This window comes from Moesziomyces antarcticus, assembly GCF_000747765.1.
Source record: "Moesziomyces antarcticus DNA, scaffold: scaffold_v10013, strain JCM 10317, whole genome shotgun sequence".
In the NCBI taxonomy this organism is placed as follows: Eukaryota; Fungi; Basidiomycota; class Ustilaginomycetes; order Ustilaginales; family Ustilaginaceae; genus Moesziomyces; species Moesziomyces antarcticus.
Genome location: NW_014638997.1, coordinates 447,603 through 461,664, shown reverse-complemented (window position 1 = coordinate 461,664; position 14,062 = coordinate 447,603). Strand labels below are relative to the sequence as shown.

At 61.5% G+C, this 14,062-nt stretch overlaps 4 protein-coding genes across 4 annotated transcripts; 2 read left to right on the top strand and 2 right to left on the bottom strand.

Annotated features, from left to right (window-relative positions):
- Positions 1 to 1,343: 1,343 nt before the first annotated feature.
- Positions 1,344 to 4,076, bottom strand: PAN0_013c4779 (DEAD-domain-containing protein; the record flags this gene model as incomplete). The annotated part of the gene is made up of 1 exon (XM_014799907.1): positions 1,344 to 4,076. The coding sequence occupies one exon, from the start codon at positions 4,074 to 4,076 to the stop codon at positions 1,344 to 1,346; it is 2,733 nt and encodes a 910-aa protein (XP_014655393.1).
- Positions 4,077 to 4,735: 659 nt separating this feature from the next.
- Positions 4,736 to 7,189, top strand: PAN0_013d4778 (uncharacterized protein; the record flags this gene model as incomplete). The annotated part of the gene is made up of 1 exon (XM_014799906.1): positions 4,736 to 7,189. One exon carries the CDS (start codon positions 4,736 to 4,738, stop codon positions 7,187 to 7,189), a length of 2,454 nt encoding a protein of 817 aa, XP_014655392.1.
- A 72-nt stretch (positions 7,190 to 7,261) lies between these two features.
- On the bottom strand, positions 7,262 to 10,159 carry PAN0_013c4777 (uncharacterized protein; the record flags this gene model as incomplete). Its single annotated transcript, XM_014799905.1, has 1 exon — positions 7,262 to 10,159. One exon carries the CDS (start codon positions 10,157 to 10,159, stop codon positions 7,262 to 7,264), a length of 2,898 nt encoding a protein of 965 aa, XP_014655391.1.
- Positions 10,160 to 10,830: 671 nt separating this feature from the next.
- Positions 10,831 to 12,744, top strand: PAN0_013d4776 (jumonji protein; the record flags this gene model as incomplete). The annotated part of the gene is made up of 1 exon (XM_014799904.1): positions 10,831 to 12,744. One exon carries the CDS (start codon positions 10,831 to 10,833, stop codon positions 12,742 to 12,744), a length of 1,914 nt encoding a protein of 637 aa, XP_014655390.1.
- Positions 12,745 to 14,062: the final 1,318 nt, after the last annotated feature.

Here is a 14,062-nt window from a genome sequence, read left to right as displayed (position 1 = left end):
GAGAGTGGACACGACCTACGCAATAGCGGCGCCGGATACGATCAGAAGGGGCAGATGCGACTAGGACGACGCTGGAGGCATGAAAATGCAAACCACTTGAGCTGGGTCGACGGAGATGGTGATATTGGTGGTGGTGATGGTGACGGTGGCGAGCTAAATGCTGCGATGCGTGAGATCGAACAATGCCAGAGCGGGACCTGTGCAAGAAGAGAGCCGAGGAGCTGATGCAGGGACGTTAGCGATGCAAGCCAGCGAGCGAGTGGGATGGTGACCGTTCGCTGTAAGCCTGAGCCATGGACGGGTTTAGTTGGCGATGGTGCAATCTGTTGGCTGTGTGTGCCGTGCACAGGACTATGCGACTATCGATGCGACACTTGAGAGCAAGTGCAGCAAAGATGGGTGAGTGGGTTGGGATTGGAAGTGGTGGTGGTGGTGGTGGTGGGGGTGATGAAAGGAACGAAGCTGTGGCCGTGGGAGCGAGAGGTGTGTGAATGCCGCGCCCAAAAGTGCCAATGCGCGCGCCGCAGCTCCGAGCGCAGCAGCACCACCAGAGAGATCAGAAAGTGGAGCTCAAAGTCAGCCTTTCCGACTCAGCCGGTCACCTCAGCCGACTCGCTGTGCTCACTCTGCAGCCGGCCGAAAATAAATCTCACAAATTGCCCAAAAAAATCAAAAATTGGAGACGCGGCGATCAACGCTTTGCACTCAGCAGCCCCTGTTGGTTGCCTCGCATTGCTTTTCGCTTCGACGTGGCCTTCTCAGCTGCCCGCGCACGCCTGCCAGCTCGCTCACCTGCAACCTGCGATCAGATTTCCGATCGAGTTGCATCCCCCCGAGCCGCCCCGATCTCTCTACATCCACCATCAACTCGATCGGCCATGCTCACTGTCGACTGCACTTCTCGGCCTGCTTCGTTCGTCACGACACTGCTTGTGTGGTATGCGGGATGGAAATGCATGGATAGGGTACAAATACAAAAACTGACACTGAAACGGATCGAGTGAGATCTGTGGATGGACACGAGGCGGAAGAAGGGGCAAGTTAGCGTCAGCGCACCTCTCATTCTCGAGCTGTCTGCGCTGGCTTCGGCAGTTGCAGGGGTCGTCTGCTGTGTGTATCAGAGGTGTTAGTTTCATCGAGCCGAAGACGCCAGGGCTCGCCGGCTAGCGTGCCCCGTTGTACCGCCATCCGTAGACGGAGGGACGCCAACGACCATCAGGCGCAAATTACACGAGTACCATCATGCGAAAGCAGACCACCCCGGTGCGAGACCAGCGCTTCGAGTCGACTTACCAAAGTGCTTGTGTGTGCGTGTGTGTGTGTGTGCGTGTCGGTGGGTCGTCTTAAACACCACCAGCGAGCAGGCGCAGCGCCAGCTCCTCTTCCTGCTCCAGCTTGCTCTTCTTGGACGAAGGCTTGCTCGCCTGCTCCGACGACACGCCAGTCCTGCGGCGCTTGGATGCAGGTTGCGCCTCGTACGCTTCTGGCTCATCATCGTCATCGTCGTCGTCGTCATCGCTTGCCTCGTCCTCAGACGAGAGCTCAAAGTCGGGCGTCTCGTAGCCGTCGGAGCGAGTGTCGATCAGAGCCAGGACTGCTCGGCCGCCTCGGCCGTCGTCCGAATCTTCTTCTTCGTCGTTGTCTTCGTCCGAGTCCGAGTCCTCGCCACGCTCTTGTGCCTTTTCGCGCTCCTTCTGGCGTTGGCGCTTCTCTCGGCGCTTTTCCTTGGCGAGCGCCTTGTCCTTGAGATCGGCCTGCTGCATGCGCTCGCGCTCCTCCTCTTCCCACCGCTGCGCCTGCGTCCGCGCATCGCCCTGCTTTCGGAACGCCTCTTCGTCCTGAAGCTCGTACAGCGCATGCGCCTCGCCCTCGTCGTCAAAGATGAGCTTCTCGCCCATGCCGCGCTTGCCCGCCAGCGCCAGCGCCTTCTTGCTCTGGCCCATGGCGAGCTTGCGCTTCGACAGGTTCTCGGTGGCATCCGCCTTGGCCTGCTCCATCGTGATCGCCTCGTCGTCGCCGCCAATGTTGTACGCATCGCCCACATCCTCCAGAGCATGGTCGGCGCGCTTAAGCGTGAGGAAGTCGTCGTCCTCGTCTGCAGCTGCAAGACCGGCTCGTTTCGACTTGGATGCAGCTGCGACTGCGCTCGCCTCGTCGTCCGAGTCATCCTCTTCCGAGTCCGATGTATCGCTGCCCACCAGGCGATCCTCCTTGCGCCCAGCACCGGCTCGACCGTATCGGGTCTCCTTCTCGTCGTCGTCCGAGTCGCTTTGGGAGGACCCATCTGAGTCCGAGTCGTCATCGCTGCCGCCCGTACGCTTGCCGGTGGACGAGGCATCGTCATCGTCGTCATCGTCGTCGTCGTCGGCGATGAGCTTGGCGTAGTGCTCGCTGAGGATGTCTTGGTTCTTGCGCTCAAACATGCGGTCGTACTTGGTGCGCACCTTGGTCGCCTTGTCCGCCTCTTCGTCGCTGTCCTGCTCGTCTCCTGGCGCATCGCCCTGCGATTGGGCCGCCTTGTACGCTGCCGCCTTCTTGGCCTTGGCGGCCTCCTTGACGAACTTGACCTTGGGTGCACCGGGCAAACCGAGCGCCGCAGCAAACGGCTCGAGCGGAAGCGCCGTGACGTCAAAGATGTCCTTGTTCTTCTGCAGGTGGATCGAGCGCACGTACGAGACGAACGCCTTCTGTGCGAGATGCTTGATCTGCGGCTCTTGGAAGGCGAAGGCCTGCAGCTGGTTCTGGATGCTCTGCGTCTTGCTCTCCTTGGGCTTGATGCGACCGATGGGGATGTTTTTGGTGGCGAGCGCCTCGAGCATGCCCTTCTCTTCGCTGGGAAGCACAAAGAGCAGACTGTTGCCCTTGGCCGTGTAGCGGGCGGTTCTACCGACGCGGTGGATGTAGGTGTCGACGTCTTCGGGCACGTCGAGCTGGATGACCCAGTCGACGGCGGGGAAGTCGAGACCACGCGCAGCAATGTCGGTGGCAAAGAGCATGGCATGCTGCGTCTTGGTGAACTGCGTAAAGATCTGCAGGCGCTTGGCCTGCTTCTGCTTGCCGTGCAACGCCATGAGGCTGATACCGGGACGCAGCTTGCAGAAGGTCTCGTGGACGAACTGCACCTGGCGGCACGAGCTCATAAAGACGAGCGCCTTGCACTTGGTGTGGGTGCGGATGAAGGAGAAGAGCAGATCGAGCTTCTTTTCGAGCTCGATGAGCATGTAGTGCTGCTCGAGACCCTTGGGCGTGGATCCCTCGTTTTCGGGCTCACGGACAGCGACGTACTCGGGGTTCTGAAGCGAGAGGCGCGCCAGGTCCTTGACGCGCTTGGTCTGCGTGGCCGAGAAGAGCATGGTCTGGCGGTCGCGCGGCAGGTTCTCGACGATGGCGTTCAAGGTGCGCGAGAAGCCCATGTCGAGGATGCGATCGGCTTCGTCGAGGACGAGGATCTGGAGGTTGGAGGTGTCGAATCCAAGCGTCTGATCCATGTGCTGCAACAGGCGACCGGGAGTGGCGACTAGGATGTTCATGCGCGAAAGACGGTCCTTTTCCTGCTTGACATCCTTGCCACCGATGACGAGACCGGCCGAGAAGGTGTGGTAGGGTCCGATCTTGCGGAGGACCTCGAAGATCTGGATGGCGAGCTCTCGCGTCGGCGAGATGACCAGGGCTCCCAGGCCGTCAGAAGGACCCCATTTTCTGCGAAAGAGAATCTCGAGGACGGGTATCAAGAATGCGAGCGTCTTGCCCGAGCCCGTGCGCGCCGCACCGAGCACGTCCTTGCCTTTGAGCGAAAGCGGCAGCGACTTGGCTTGGATGTCGGTCATGTCTGTGTATCCTGCCTTCTTGAGGCCTCTGCGTGTGCGGTCCGAGAGGGGCAACTGTGCGAATTGCTTGAAGTTGGGCGGCTCGACGAACGAGGTTGCGCCCTGCTCGAGCTGGGTGATCTCTGCATCCTCGGCCTGCCTCTTGAGCTTACGGGCGTTCTTGGAACGTGACTTGAGATGAGGTGCGGAGCCGCCCTTCTTTCTCTTTGTGGATCCCTCTGCGACTGCAGAGGAGGAGGCGGACGCCATTGTGCAGGGAAAGCCACGACCGACCCTGAATCGAGCGTAGGAGATTGACGAGGCTCAAGCTACTGCGGCATGCAGCCGTTGACCAGGAGCCTCTTCGCTTCTTGATGCTGAAGAAAAGGCTGAGTGGATGGATTGGCCTGTTGATAGGGTGATGGCAGAAGAGAAGCCGAAAGAGGCAGCAAAATGTGACTTCAGGGTGCAGCCGCCGCTGAGCTTTGGGGATTTTTTTCGGCCTGGCCGAAATCTGGCAGAGTCGAAAAAAAAAGCAGCGCGACGCAGCAGCGAAGAAATTTCGAAGGCCTCTGCTCTCTCTCTCTCTCTCTCTCTCTCTCTCTCTCTCTCTCTCTCTCTCTCTCTCTCTCTCTCTCTCTCTCTCTCTCTCTCTCTCTCTCTCTCTCTCTCACAGAGCCATCACACGTGACTTGGGCGGGTCAGAAGTCCGAGTCCCGAGCCTGGCCACGCCTCACACATGCACTCACTCGAGCCGCTCCCACTCTTCCAGGCTCTTCTTGCCTGCTCCAAACGCACTCCAATTGCTCCACTCATCTTTGCACCGCTCTTAACCATCGATGGTGGAAACATAGCATCCTCTCTCCATACGGAAAGTGCCAAGGTGGCAAGTCACCGCGCTCGCAGCTGCATTGGGGTCAAGTGCGACCATGGCGTTTCGACGATGGCAGAGCTCGCTGTCGCCGCTTGGCCGCCTTGGAGCAGCTGAAACGCAGCTGTCTGGATCTAGACTGGCCTCAAGGCCGTTTGTTGGCTCCAGCTCGGCGCTGTCGGCAGGTGTGCCCGACTTCCTCGCCCCGGCACTGTCGCAGGGCCCCGCCCGCCATCGCAGGCAATATGCCTCAACGTCTGCAGCCAGACCCTTCTCCATAGAGTACACGGCCCCTCAGACTGTCCCTATCACGACACGGTCAACTCAGTCGCTCGAGGCAGCAACGGACATTCCAGACCAGACCGACTTCAGCTCGTTCTTCGACACCGAAGCCTCCACCATCGGTTTGGCCAGCGCCATGGCCCCACTCGAAGCCGCCCGGGACGAGCAAGACATCAATCGAGCAGCCGATCGGATCTACAAACATCCGCTTCTTGCGCAAGAACGACGCCATGCTAAACGTCTGCACAAGAAGCGCACGCCTCCGGACGAATCGTGGTCGTGCAAGCTTCCATGCAACGAGCACTTTGTGCTCAGTCTGTTCAGCACCGCATTCAGCATCACCAAAGCCAGCGGCAAGCACGACGTGCAAGCCGCGAGCTGGACCGTCATCCGTACGCTGCAGGCCATAGTCCAAGCTGCTCATGTCACTTCCCTCTCTCCGGCCTTCCTGTGCGAACTCGCTGGCTATGCGCGCGCCGAAGCGGCCAGAACGACGCTCAAACTGCTACTCAGCATGATCGACGACCGCCTCGCGTCTGCCCCCGCGGCCAACGCCCAACTCAGCCTCTCGGACCGCGACCATCTTTCGCGCACCCTGCGACGCCTCATGATCGCTTTTTCCGAACTCGGCGACTTTGACCGCACGCAGAAATGCTTCGAGCTGCTGCAGAAGCATGCCCTCGACACCGACATTCGCAAGTTTCAGTTCAAGTTCATCGCGCTCTGTCAGAAGGTGTGGGCGCGGTCGGATCACGCAGACCCCAAATGCATCGCGAACAACCTCGAGTATCTGCAGCAGCAACTGCTCGTGCTCAAGCGTCGGATGGACGAGCGCGACATTGCGATGGACGACACGTTTCTTGCCACCATCGTACACTCGTTCAGTGCGCCGTTGCGCACCCACGGCGTTGCGTCCTTGTCGCGCGACCAGGTAGCCGGCATGTTGCAGGTGGTTCGTGCCATTGCGGCGCGCTCCATAGATTCGGGCGCCGAATTGGCCACTCCGCCTCGGCTGTTTGGTGCTATTGTGCAGGCCGAGATCGATGCAATGTCGCATCTCCGCACACAAGGACGCTCGCGTTTGCAGCCGCCTCGCCGCATAAGCACGCTGATGCACGAGCTTCAAACGAGGAAGCGTCCGCGCACCAGGAGGATCGTCGGCATGCACGACCGCAAGCATGTCGACGAATGGCGACTCACCGAGCTCTTCCTGCGTCTGCGTCTTGCGGCTGCTTTGGGCGACATGAGGACGGGAAACGAACTGCTCCGCGAGCTGTTTGCGATCAAACCGCTCCAGCCATCCACACCGAGCGCGAGGGATCTGCTCATCAAACAACGCAGCTCCGTCGTAGCGCTGTTTTCGGCAGCGATGCGACGTCGGCCTTTCACATCCGATGCGGATGAGGCGCTCGCCGTACTGCGCATCGCATTCGGCTGTAGCAGTACCGACTTTCACGAGGTGTGGACAGGTGTTCAGCGACCGCCCAACTTCAAGCCAAAGTCGAGCGACGATGCTTGGCAACCCTCGACCACCATCCTTCGGCTGTGGCGAAGGTGGATTGGAGCATGGCGCGAGGATGCTATCGCTCACAGTCAGCGAACCGATCCCGAGACACTCTCACCCGTGTCTGGTGAGGCAGTGGAGCATCTGGCGGTTGGAGGGACGTATGCATTCAAGAATCCATGGCGCACTATGAAGGACGCCTTTACGATCCTCGACATCAACCTGACGCACTACGAGGAGCGCAATTCGCACGAAGATCGACGAGCACGACGTCGATTTGCGTTTCTCTTTCGGGACAAGGTCGTGCTGGACAGCGTCGTGCGCGTCTGTCTCACAGGTGGACGCAGGCGCAACGGTGTTGGAATGGACCGATTCGTAGACCGACGCTTGGACGTTTTGATCCGCACCCTGGCGCGTGTCGATGCACCCGCGCGTGTCTGGGAACGCCTGGAAGCATCCATGGTGCACCACCTCTCGCGCATCGACCCGGCGGTCATGCCGACCGAAAGAGTCGTGCTCCAATTCGACCAGATCAAAGCTCTCAAACGCAAAGCCTTGCTGCGCAATACGGATTTGCTCAAAGCGTACCGTGACCAAGAAACGACGCCCCAACAGCCTCTTGAAACTGGATCAGTCACCGTCCTCCGACACATGCTCGACCACCAACAACAACAGCAACAGCCGCAACCCCAACCTCAACCCACCATCCAACCTTCCCTCACCTAAACTCACCTTTTCCCACACTGCGCAACCTAAACATGCTTTCGAACCTTCCATTGTTGTGCGAAAATTTTCGGCTTACAGCTCAACATGAAGCTGAGCCGCGGCCTTGCTGACAGCGCCCTGAGCCTTTTGAGCGATCTTGTCGGCGGCATCGGTGGCGTCGTCGACATAGTCGGCGAGGGTTTCCGGTGTAGGCGATGCGCCGACGGCGGATGCGGCGCTACGGCTAGCTGCGCTGGCGAGCGACGAAGCCGAGGCATACACCACGCCTGCACTCGAGGTGACGGCGTCAACAACGCTGTTCACGCCATCGCGCGCGTCGTCAATACGGTCCTGCAGCGTTTCCGGCGAGGGGGATGCACCCACCGCCGATGCAGCCGATCGAGACGCGGCGGAAGCGAGCGACGATCCCGACGCATACACCACGCCTGCACTCGACACACCGCCTTGCGCTGCCTCGGCCGCCTTTCCGCCCGCCGCAACGACGTGATCGCGCGCAGCCTCGACGTAGTCCGCCACCGACTCGGGCGTTGCACCGGCGGCCGAGGCAACACTGCGGCTCGCTTGGGATGCAAGCGACGACGCACCCGACGAGACCGCCGCCACACCACTCACCGCACTGTCAACGGCTGCGCCCACACCGGCTGTGACGGCATCGATGTAGTCCGCGACCGACTCGGGCGTGGGAGAAGCACCCACCGCCGAAGCTGCACTGCGACTGGCTCGGCTCGCTGCCACCGAGGCCTGCGATACCGCGCCGCCCACCGCGCCCGATGCCGACGAAGCCACAGCCTGCGCGTTGGAGGCTACAGCGCTCGCGGCACCTGCGACCGCAGACGAAGCGGCCTCGTACGCCGACGCCGCGGACGACGTGTCGACGGCAGAAGCCACGCTGCTGCTCGCCTGGCCCGCGAGCGACGATGCCGAGCTAGCCACCGCGCCCGCGCCCGCACTGAGGCTGCTAACATAGTCGTCGAACGACGACCCCGAGCCCGTGCCCGCGGCGACGTACGCCTTGGCGCGCGCCACGTACCCGTCCGCTGCGGGCTCCCCCAGCCCCAACCTGGCGCGCGCTGCGCCAACGGCACCGACCATGCCAGCGGCCGCGTCGGTGCTGATGCGACTCGCCTGCTCCGCCAGCCTGTCGGTGACGTCCGAGATCTTGGCCACCACCCCGCCGCCCGCGAGCTGCGCCAGTGCCGAGTCGCCGTACGCCACCAGCTCCCTGCGCGCCGCACCGTGCAGCTTATCCGTCCACGCACGGAGCGCGTTGATCTCCTTCTGCACGTCGGGCGCCTCGTTGCTCAGATCCACCGCGCCCGAGGCGGTGCTGACCCGCTTCGTGCCGCGCTGCACCGCAGCAAGCTCCTCGGTGAAGAGCGTGGCGCGCTTGCGCACACCCACGTCCCAGCCCTGCCACTCGTCCATGGTGACCGCGAACTTGGCGTCGCGCATGATCTCGTCGTACGCCTCCTTGGCCGCGCCGGCGAAGCGACGCACCTCGGCACTGCTCGTGTCGATGGCCTGCGTCTCCTGCTGCAGCAGCTCCTCGTAGAACGCGGCGATCTGCGACTTGGTCTCCTGCGCCGCCTCGTCGAAGCGCGTGAGCTGCTGGTCCACGAGCCTGTTGCCCGCCTCGACCTTGCTGGTCACGTCGCCGGAGCCGTTGGAGATCTTGCGCGCACCGCGTTCGACACGGTTGAGGAGGAGCGCGACGGTGTCCTCGACGAAGGCCTCGTTGACCAGGCCAAAGCGGTCGGGCAGGTCGGCAAGGCGTCGGTTGCGCAGGTCGGCGATGCGGTCGACGGCGAGCTTGTACTCCTTTTCGATGAGCTCGGACATGCGCGTCTCCCACACCTCGAGCAGCTCCTTGACCTTGTCCTCCTCGGCATCGAGCTCGGCGTCGAGCTGGGCGACTTTGACGGGATCGGTCTCGCCATGAGTATTACCGCCCACGACGGCGTCCTTGGCCTGCTTGGCGCGGTCGAGCAGCGAAGGGTCGTTCTGCGCCTTGATGGCCTGCTGCTCAGCCTCGCGGACGGCCTGCTTGGCATGCTTGTCCGCCTCGTGCGCGGCGTGCTTCATGTCCTTCTGCGCGGTCTTGATGGCGTCGGAGCCGAGGTAGTGCGCCTTGCGCTCGTAGACCTTGGCGAGCAGGCGCTCGAGCTGCGGGCGCACATAGAGGCTGTAGAATCTGCGCACGGCGGGGTCGACGTGGTTGACGAGGAAGCTGTAGATCTGCTTGAGGCCCTTGACCGCACGAGGGTGCACCTTGTCCATGTAGAAGGCGTACGAGACGGACGACGAGTGCAGGCTGTACTGGTATGCGCGGTCGACGTACGGCGAGACGTCGCGCTTGTAGATGTCGTGGTACGGCTTGACGGCCTTGTGGACGGTGTCGATGCGCGGCTGGACGTTCTTCTTGTGGTAGCTGTGTGCCTGCTTGACGTAGGGGTCGATGCGCTTGTTGATGTCCTTGAGGGCGCGTCGACGCGCGGGGTCGATGCGCTTCTTCCAGATGAGGCGGCCGCGCTTGTTGGCCTCGCGATAGACGGGGCGGGAGACCTTGTGGAGGCGCGTGGCCCAGGGAGCGACGGCGCGCACGACGGGGTCAGTGTACGGCTGCACCTTTTGCTGGGCGAGGTTCCAGTACGGCTTGACGATGGGAGTCAGTTGATCATGAGCCTGCGCCAAGTTGCGGCAGACGGGTCGTGGATCCTTGGCCGAGTAGTCGAATGCAAACGGGCGCGAAGGGCAGGTCCAGAGCGCGGCATAGATGAGGTAGAAGACGGTGACGCGAGTGCCGAACCAGAAGAGCCAGCCGGAGAAGCCACCGGAGCGCTTGGGCTTGGGCTTGGTGACGACGGCGTGCTTTCCTTGCGAATAGCGGTCATCGAGGGCAAACTTGACGGGCGGCGTGGGGATGGACGCGCGCCCGCTTGCCCTGGGCTTGTCTGCGTTGCGCGCTGCCATGGTTGAAGTGGTGGATGGCAGGAGATGGAGGTGCAGAGCCAAGCTGGTGCCCGTCGAGGGTGGTGACTTTGGCGTTTCGAGGCGGCCCAAGCTCAGCTCTTGCTTCGAGTGTTGTTCCTTGCCTCCCAGCTGGATTCGGAGCGTGGTCCGCGCGTCTTCACCGCCCGCGACTCAGCGCCCAGAGTCACGCTTCTTTTGGAAGCCCAAAAAGCCAAAAGGACGCCACAACGTCACCGGTTCCAGACGCTAGGTGTGAAAAATGTGCTTTATTTCAAACATTTGTTCGCTGAAGCGGGCTAACATTGCTCACATCTCGCCTTTTTTTTTTGCCTTTTTTTCTCTTTTTCGGCGCAGCGGAGGGAGGGGAAATGCAGGGTTCTGCTGCGCCATGTTCCGGCGATTTCGACTGACTTGCCTGCTGCTGTTTGAGGCAGAGCAGCGGCGATCTTCCGTGGCGCTGTGGGCTGGAGGCATCGAGGTCTCGTGACACCCGGCTTCCGAAGCGCGCGAGTCGAGTCGAGTGCCACACTGAAAAAGTGTCCCGCATGGCCCTGCAGGGGCTGCTTCTTCTAGCCCTTCATCCATCATCTCGACACGCCTCGTCAGCTTCGACGACCCCACCGCCTGCCTGCACAGACTGCTCAATCTCTTGGCAGAGAGGCGGGTACACCATGACAATCGCAGCGACGCCTCCGCCGCTCGATGGCGAGGTGGCGCCTCGTTCGCTCCGCACGAGTCCGCGCAAGAGGGCCCAGTCTCCAACCACCACAACCACATCAGCCAGTACAAGCACACCGGCACAGCCCAAGCAGAAGAAGCCGCGTGCTCAGCCCGTAGACGAGTCCGAGCTCGACTGTGCGGCGTGCCCGGCGCCAGGGGAGCCTGCACCCACGCCGGGCAAGGCCGCTGCCTCGGACCGCGAGACGTGGATCTGCTGCACACAGTGCAAGACGTGGTTCCACTGCATCTGCATCGGCCTCGAGAATCCGGACGACTACAGCAAGTGGTACTGCCGGCCGTGCATCGCTCGATCCCAAGAGGCGTTCGATTCGGGCACCAGCACCTCGCGCCCACCGCTCGCCAACGTCGCACGCCCACCGCGCCGCAAGTCGCATCGCGCCAAGCTCGAGGTCGACTATGCTGCCATCCAGGAGGGGATCCCTGCTGACCCGCTGGGCAGGTGGCGCAACTTTCTCGACACCTACGACTTTGAGCCCGACCGCTTCCCGCGCATGCAGGGTGACGATTGGACGCTCGACTGGCTCTTGCATGACGAGCATGCGCTGCGACAACCGGTGCTCGTTCCAGCATCCGAAACATACGCCTCCACGCCGGTCAAGCGCGAGGACGACGATGCAAAGAGAAAGAAGAAGCGCGGCGCACGGCTGGTGCCCAGGCCCACTTCGATTCCCGGCATGGTGGTGCCGCCTGCGGAAATGACGATTGGCGACATTGCGGATCTGATCGGGCACGACACGCCGGTCGAGGTGATCGACGTTGCGTCGCAGTCGTCGAGCAAAGCGTCGTGGACCATCTCGGAGTGGGCCGAGTACTTTACGATGCCCAAGCACAAGAAGAAGAAGACGCTCAACGTCATCTCGCTCGAAGTGACGGGAACACCTTTGCAGGCGTACGTCGAGGCGCCGCAGTTCGTGCGCGACTTGGACTGGGTGACGCGCGACTGGCCGAGCGAGCGACGCGATGCGACGTGTGCGGACAACAGCTGGCCCAAAGTTCAGCGCTACGTGCTCATGGGTGTCGAGGGTGCCTATTCGGACTGGCACATTGACTTTGCCGGCAGCAGCGTCTACTACCACGTCATCTGGGGTCAAAAGACGTTTCTGTTTGCGCCGCCTACGCCGCGCAATCTGGCGGCGTACAAGGCGTGGTGCAGCAGCACGCGGCAGGACTTTGACTGGCTCGGTGACCATCTGCACGGCCTTGTGCGCGTCGACATTCGGCCGGGCGAGACCATGCTCATCCCTTCCGGATGGCTTCACTGCGTCTACACGCCCCAGAACACGCTCGTCGTCGGCGGCAACTTTCTCACCGACTGGAACGTCGCCACCCAGTGGAAACTTGTAGGAATCGAAAACGCAACCAAGGTGCCCAAGAAGTTCCGCTTCCCGCATCTCAAGCGGCTTAGCTGGTACGTCGCCTCGGGCTGGAACCGGCGGCTGTCGGGCGTGGACCGCGACGACGCCGACGAGGACCGGGAGCAAATACTGTCACCAGCCCAAGTGGAAGCGTTGGTGGATGTGGTGCCTCCGCGAAAGGTGCTCGAGGGGATCGAGCTGGTGTGCCAGTCGCTAGCCGATGATCTGGAGCTGATGCAGGACGAGTTCATCTCGCAGAGCGGCGACGAGCGTGCGGTCAAGCAGCAAAAGGCGGCGCGCGAGGCGGTCCCCACGCATCACGTGGGCAGCCTCGCCAAGGCAGAGGCCATGCTCGGTGAGCTACGGGAGAGGCTCGAGCGCGCATTGCGCGTGGCGGATGAGGTGCATGCTGCGAGACAACGCTTGGCGGCCAAACCAGCTGGTCGGAACGGCAACAAATCGGCGTCCCCCAGAAAAGCGCGTCGATAGACAGTGGGATCCCACAAACCGACGAGCGCGCAGATGGACAGATGGACAGCCACATGCTATTGTCTCAGGCCGAGCAGGCGGTAAATGGAAACGCAGGCTTATCTGTCCTACCCCGCGCTGATGAGGCCGGAACAGAGCGATGGGGGAAGCGTCATGCGGGCCGGATGGTAATTCTCCTATCAGCCAGCGTGGCGTCCCGGCATCGGCACTCGATAAGCCGCTCCACAGCCGCTTCTCCGCCGTGCAACCCAGGTGGGGCTTGTGCACGTTCATGCCCCTTGGTCATGCTGGACGTTTCGGAGACTTTGCGTAGACATATTCCCCACTTGCCCTTGCCGAAACATCTTGTCTCCGGATCTCAAACTATACTTTGAGCATGCTGCTCTTCTATGGATGATGTCAGTTTTGCCACATGCATGAATCTGCAACGTTGGGGGCGCAAGTATGTCGTTGCTTCCCTTTTCCCCGACGTATCCTGCGTCTACATGAGCATCGCCCTTGTGCACTTCTCGTACGCCTGGATCTCTCGCATCCTTAGGATGGCTGAGCTGCTTGTACGGCTGGGGGGAGCTTGCGGGGTGTTGGTCTGGCGAGAAATCAAAAAAGTGACGGCTTGGCGGTCGCTTATCTGGGCCGGCGGTTTGCTCCCTCTCGTACGATAAAAGCGCACTCGCCCAGCTCTCCTCCTCCGCTCTACACCCTTTCGCACCCACTTCAGCTGCACAATCTCACGTTGCAACGAGCGTGCATCAAGGCCTTTCTGCGGTTTGGAGTGGGGAGACGCCAAGACCGCGAGAGTCGGTAAGTGCGGGGTGTCGGCGGTCCTTGACGGACATGGCTAGCATGACCAAAGCCGGGACAAATTGGCGGCAGAGGGTCAAGGGGGGGTTTCAAGGGTGATAAGAATGCAGCGCTGTGATTGGCTGATGCGCGCGAGCTTATCATCCAACGCGGACATTTTTGTTCGGTGCGCATGAAGAAGGCCCAGATGCAGATGCGTCGACACTCGCGTACGGCTACGAGATAACCATCCCGCTTATGTTGACGCACCTCATCCCCGCTCACTCCCTCTCGCCCCGGATCCCCCGGAAACCCCTGACCGCTCCGGATCCTTCCAATGCAACATCACTCTCACTCAATAGCGCAATGAGGCTGGCTAAGCTGGAAGAGGGCTTTGTCCATTCGAAGAAGCGAGCCGGGCGAACGAAGCGCATTGGTAGGAATCTAAAAGAAAAGAGGAACGAGTCACCGCTCGCTGCGACTCCACGAGTTCGGCTCGTAGATAAGAAAAGGCTGCCAAGACCTGAGGATTGGCCGG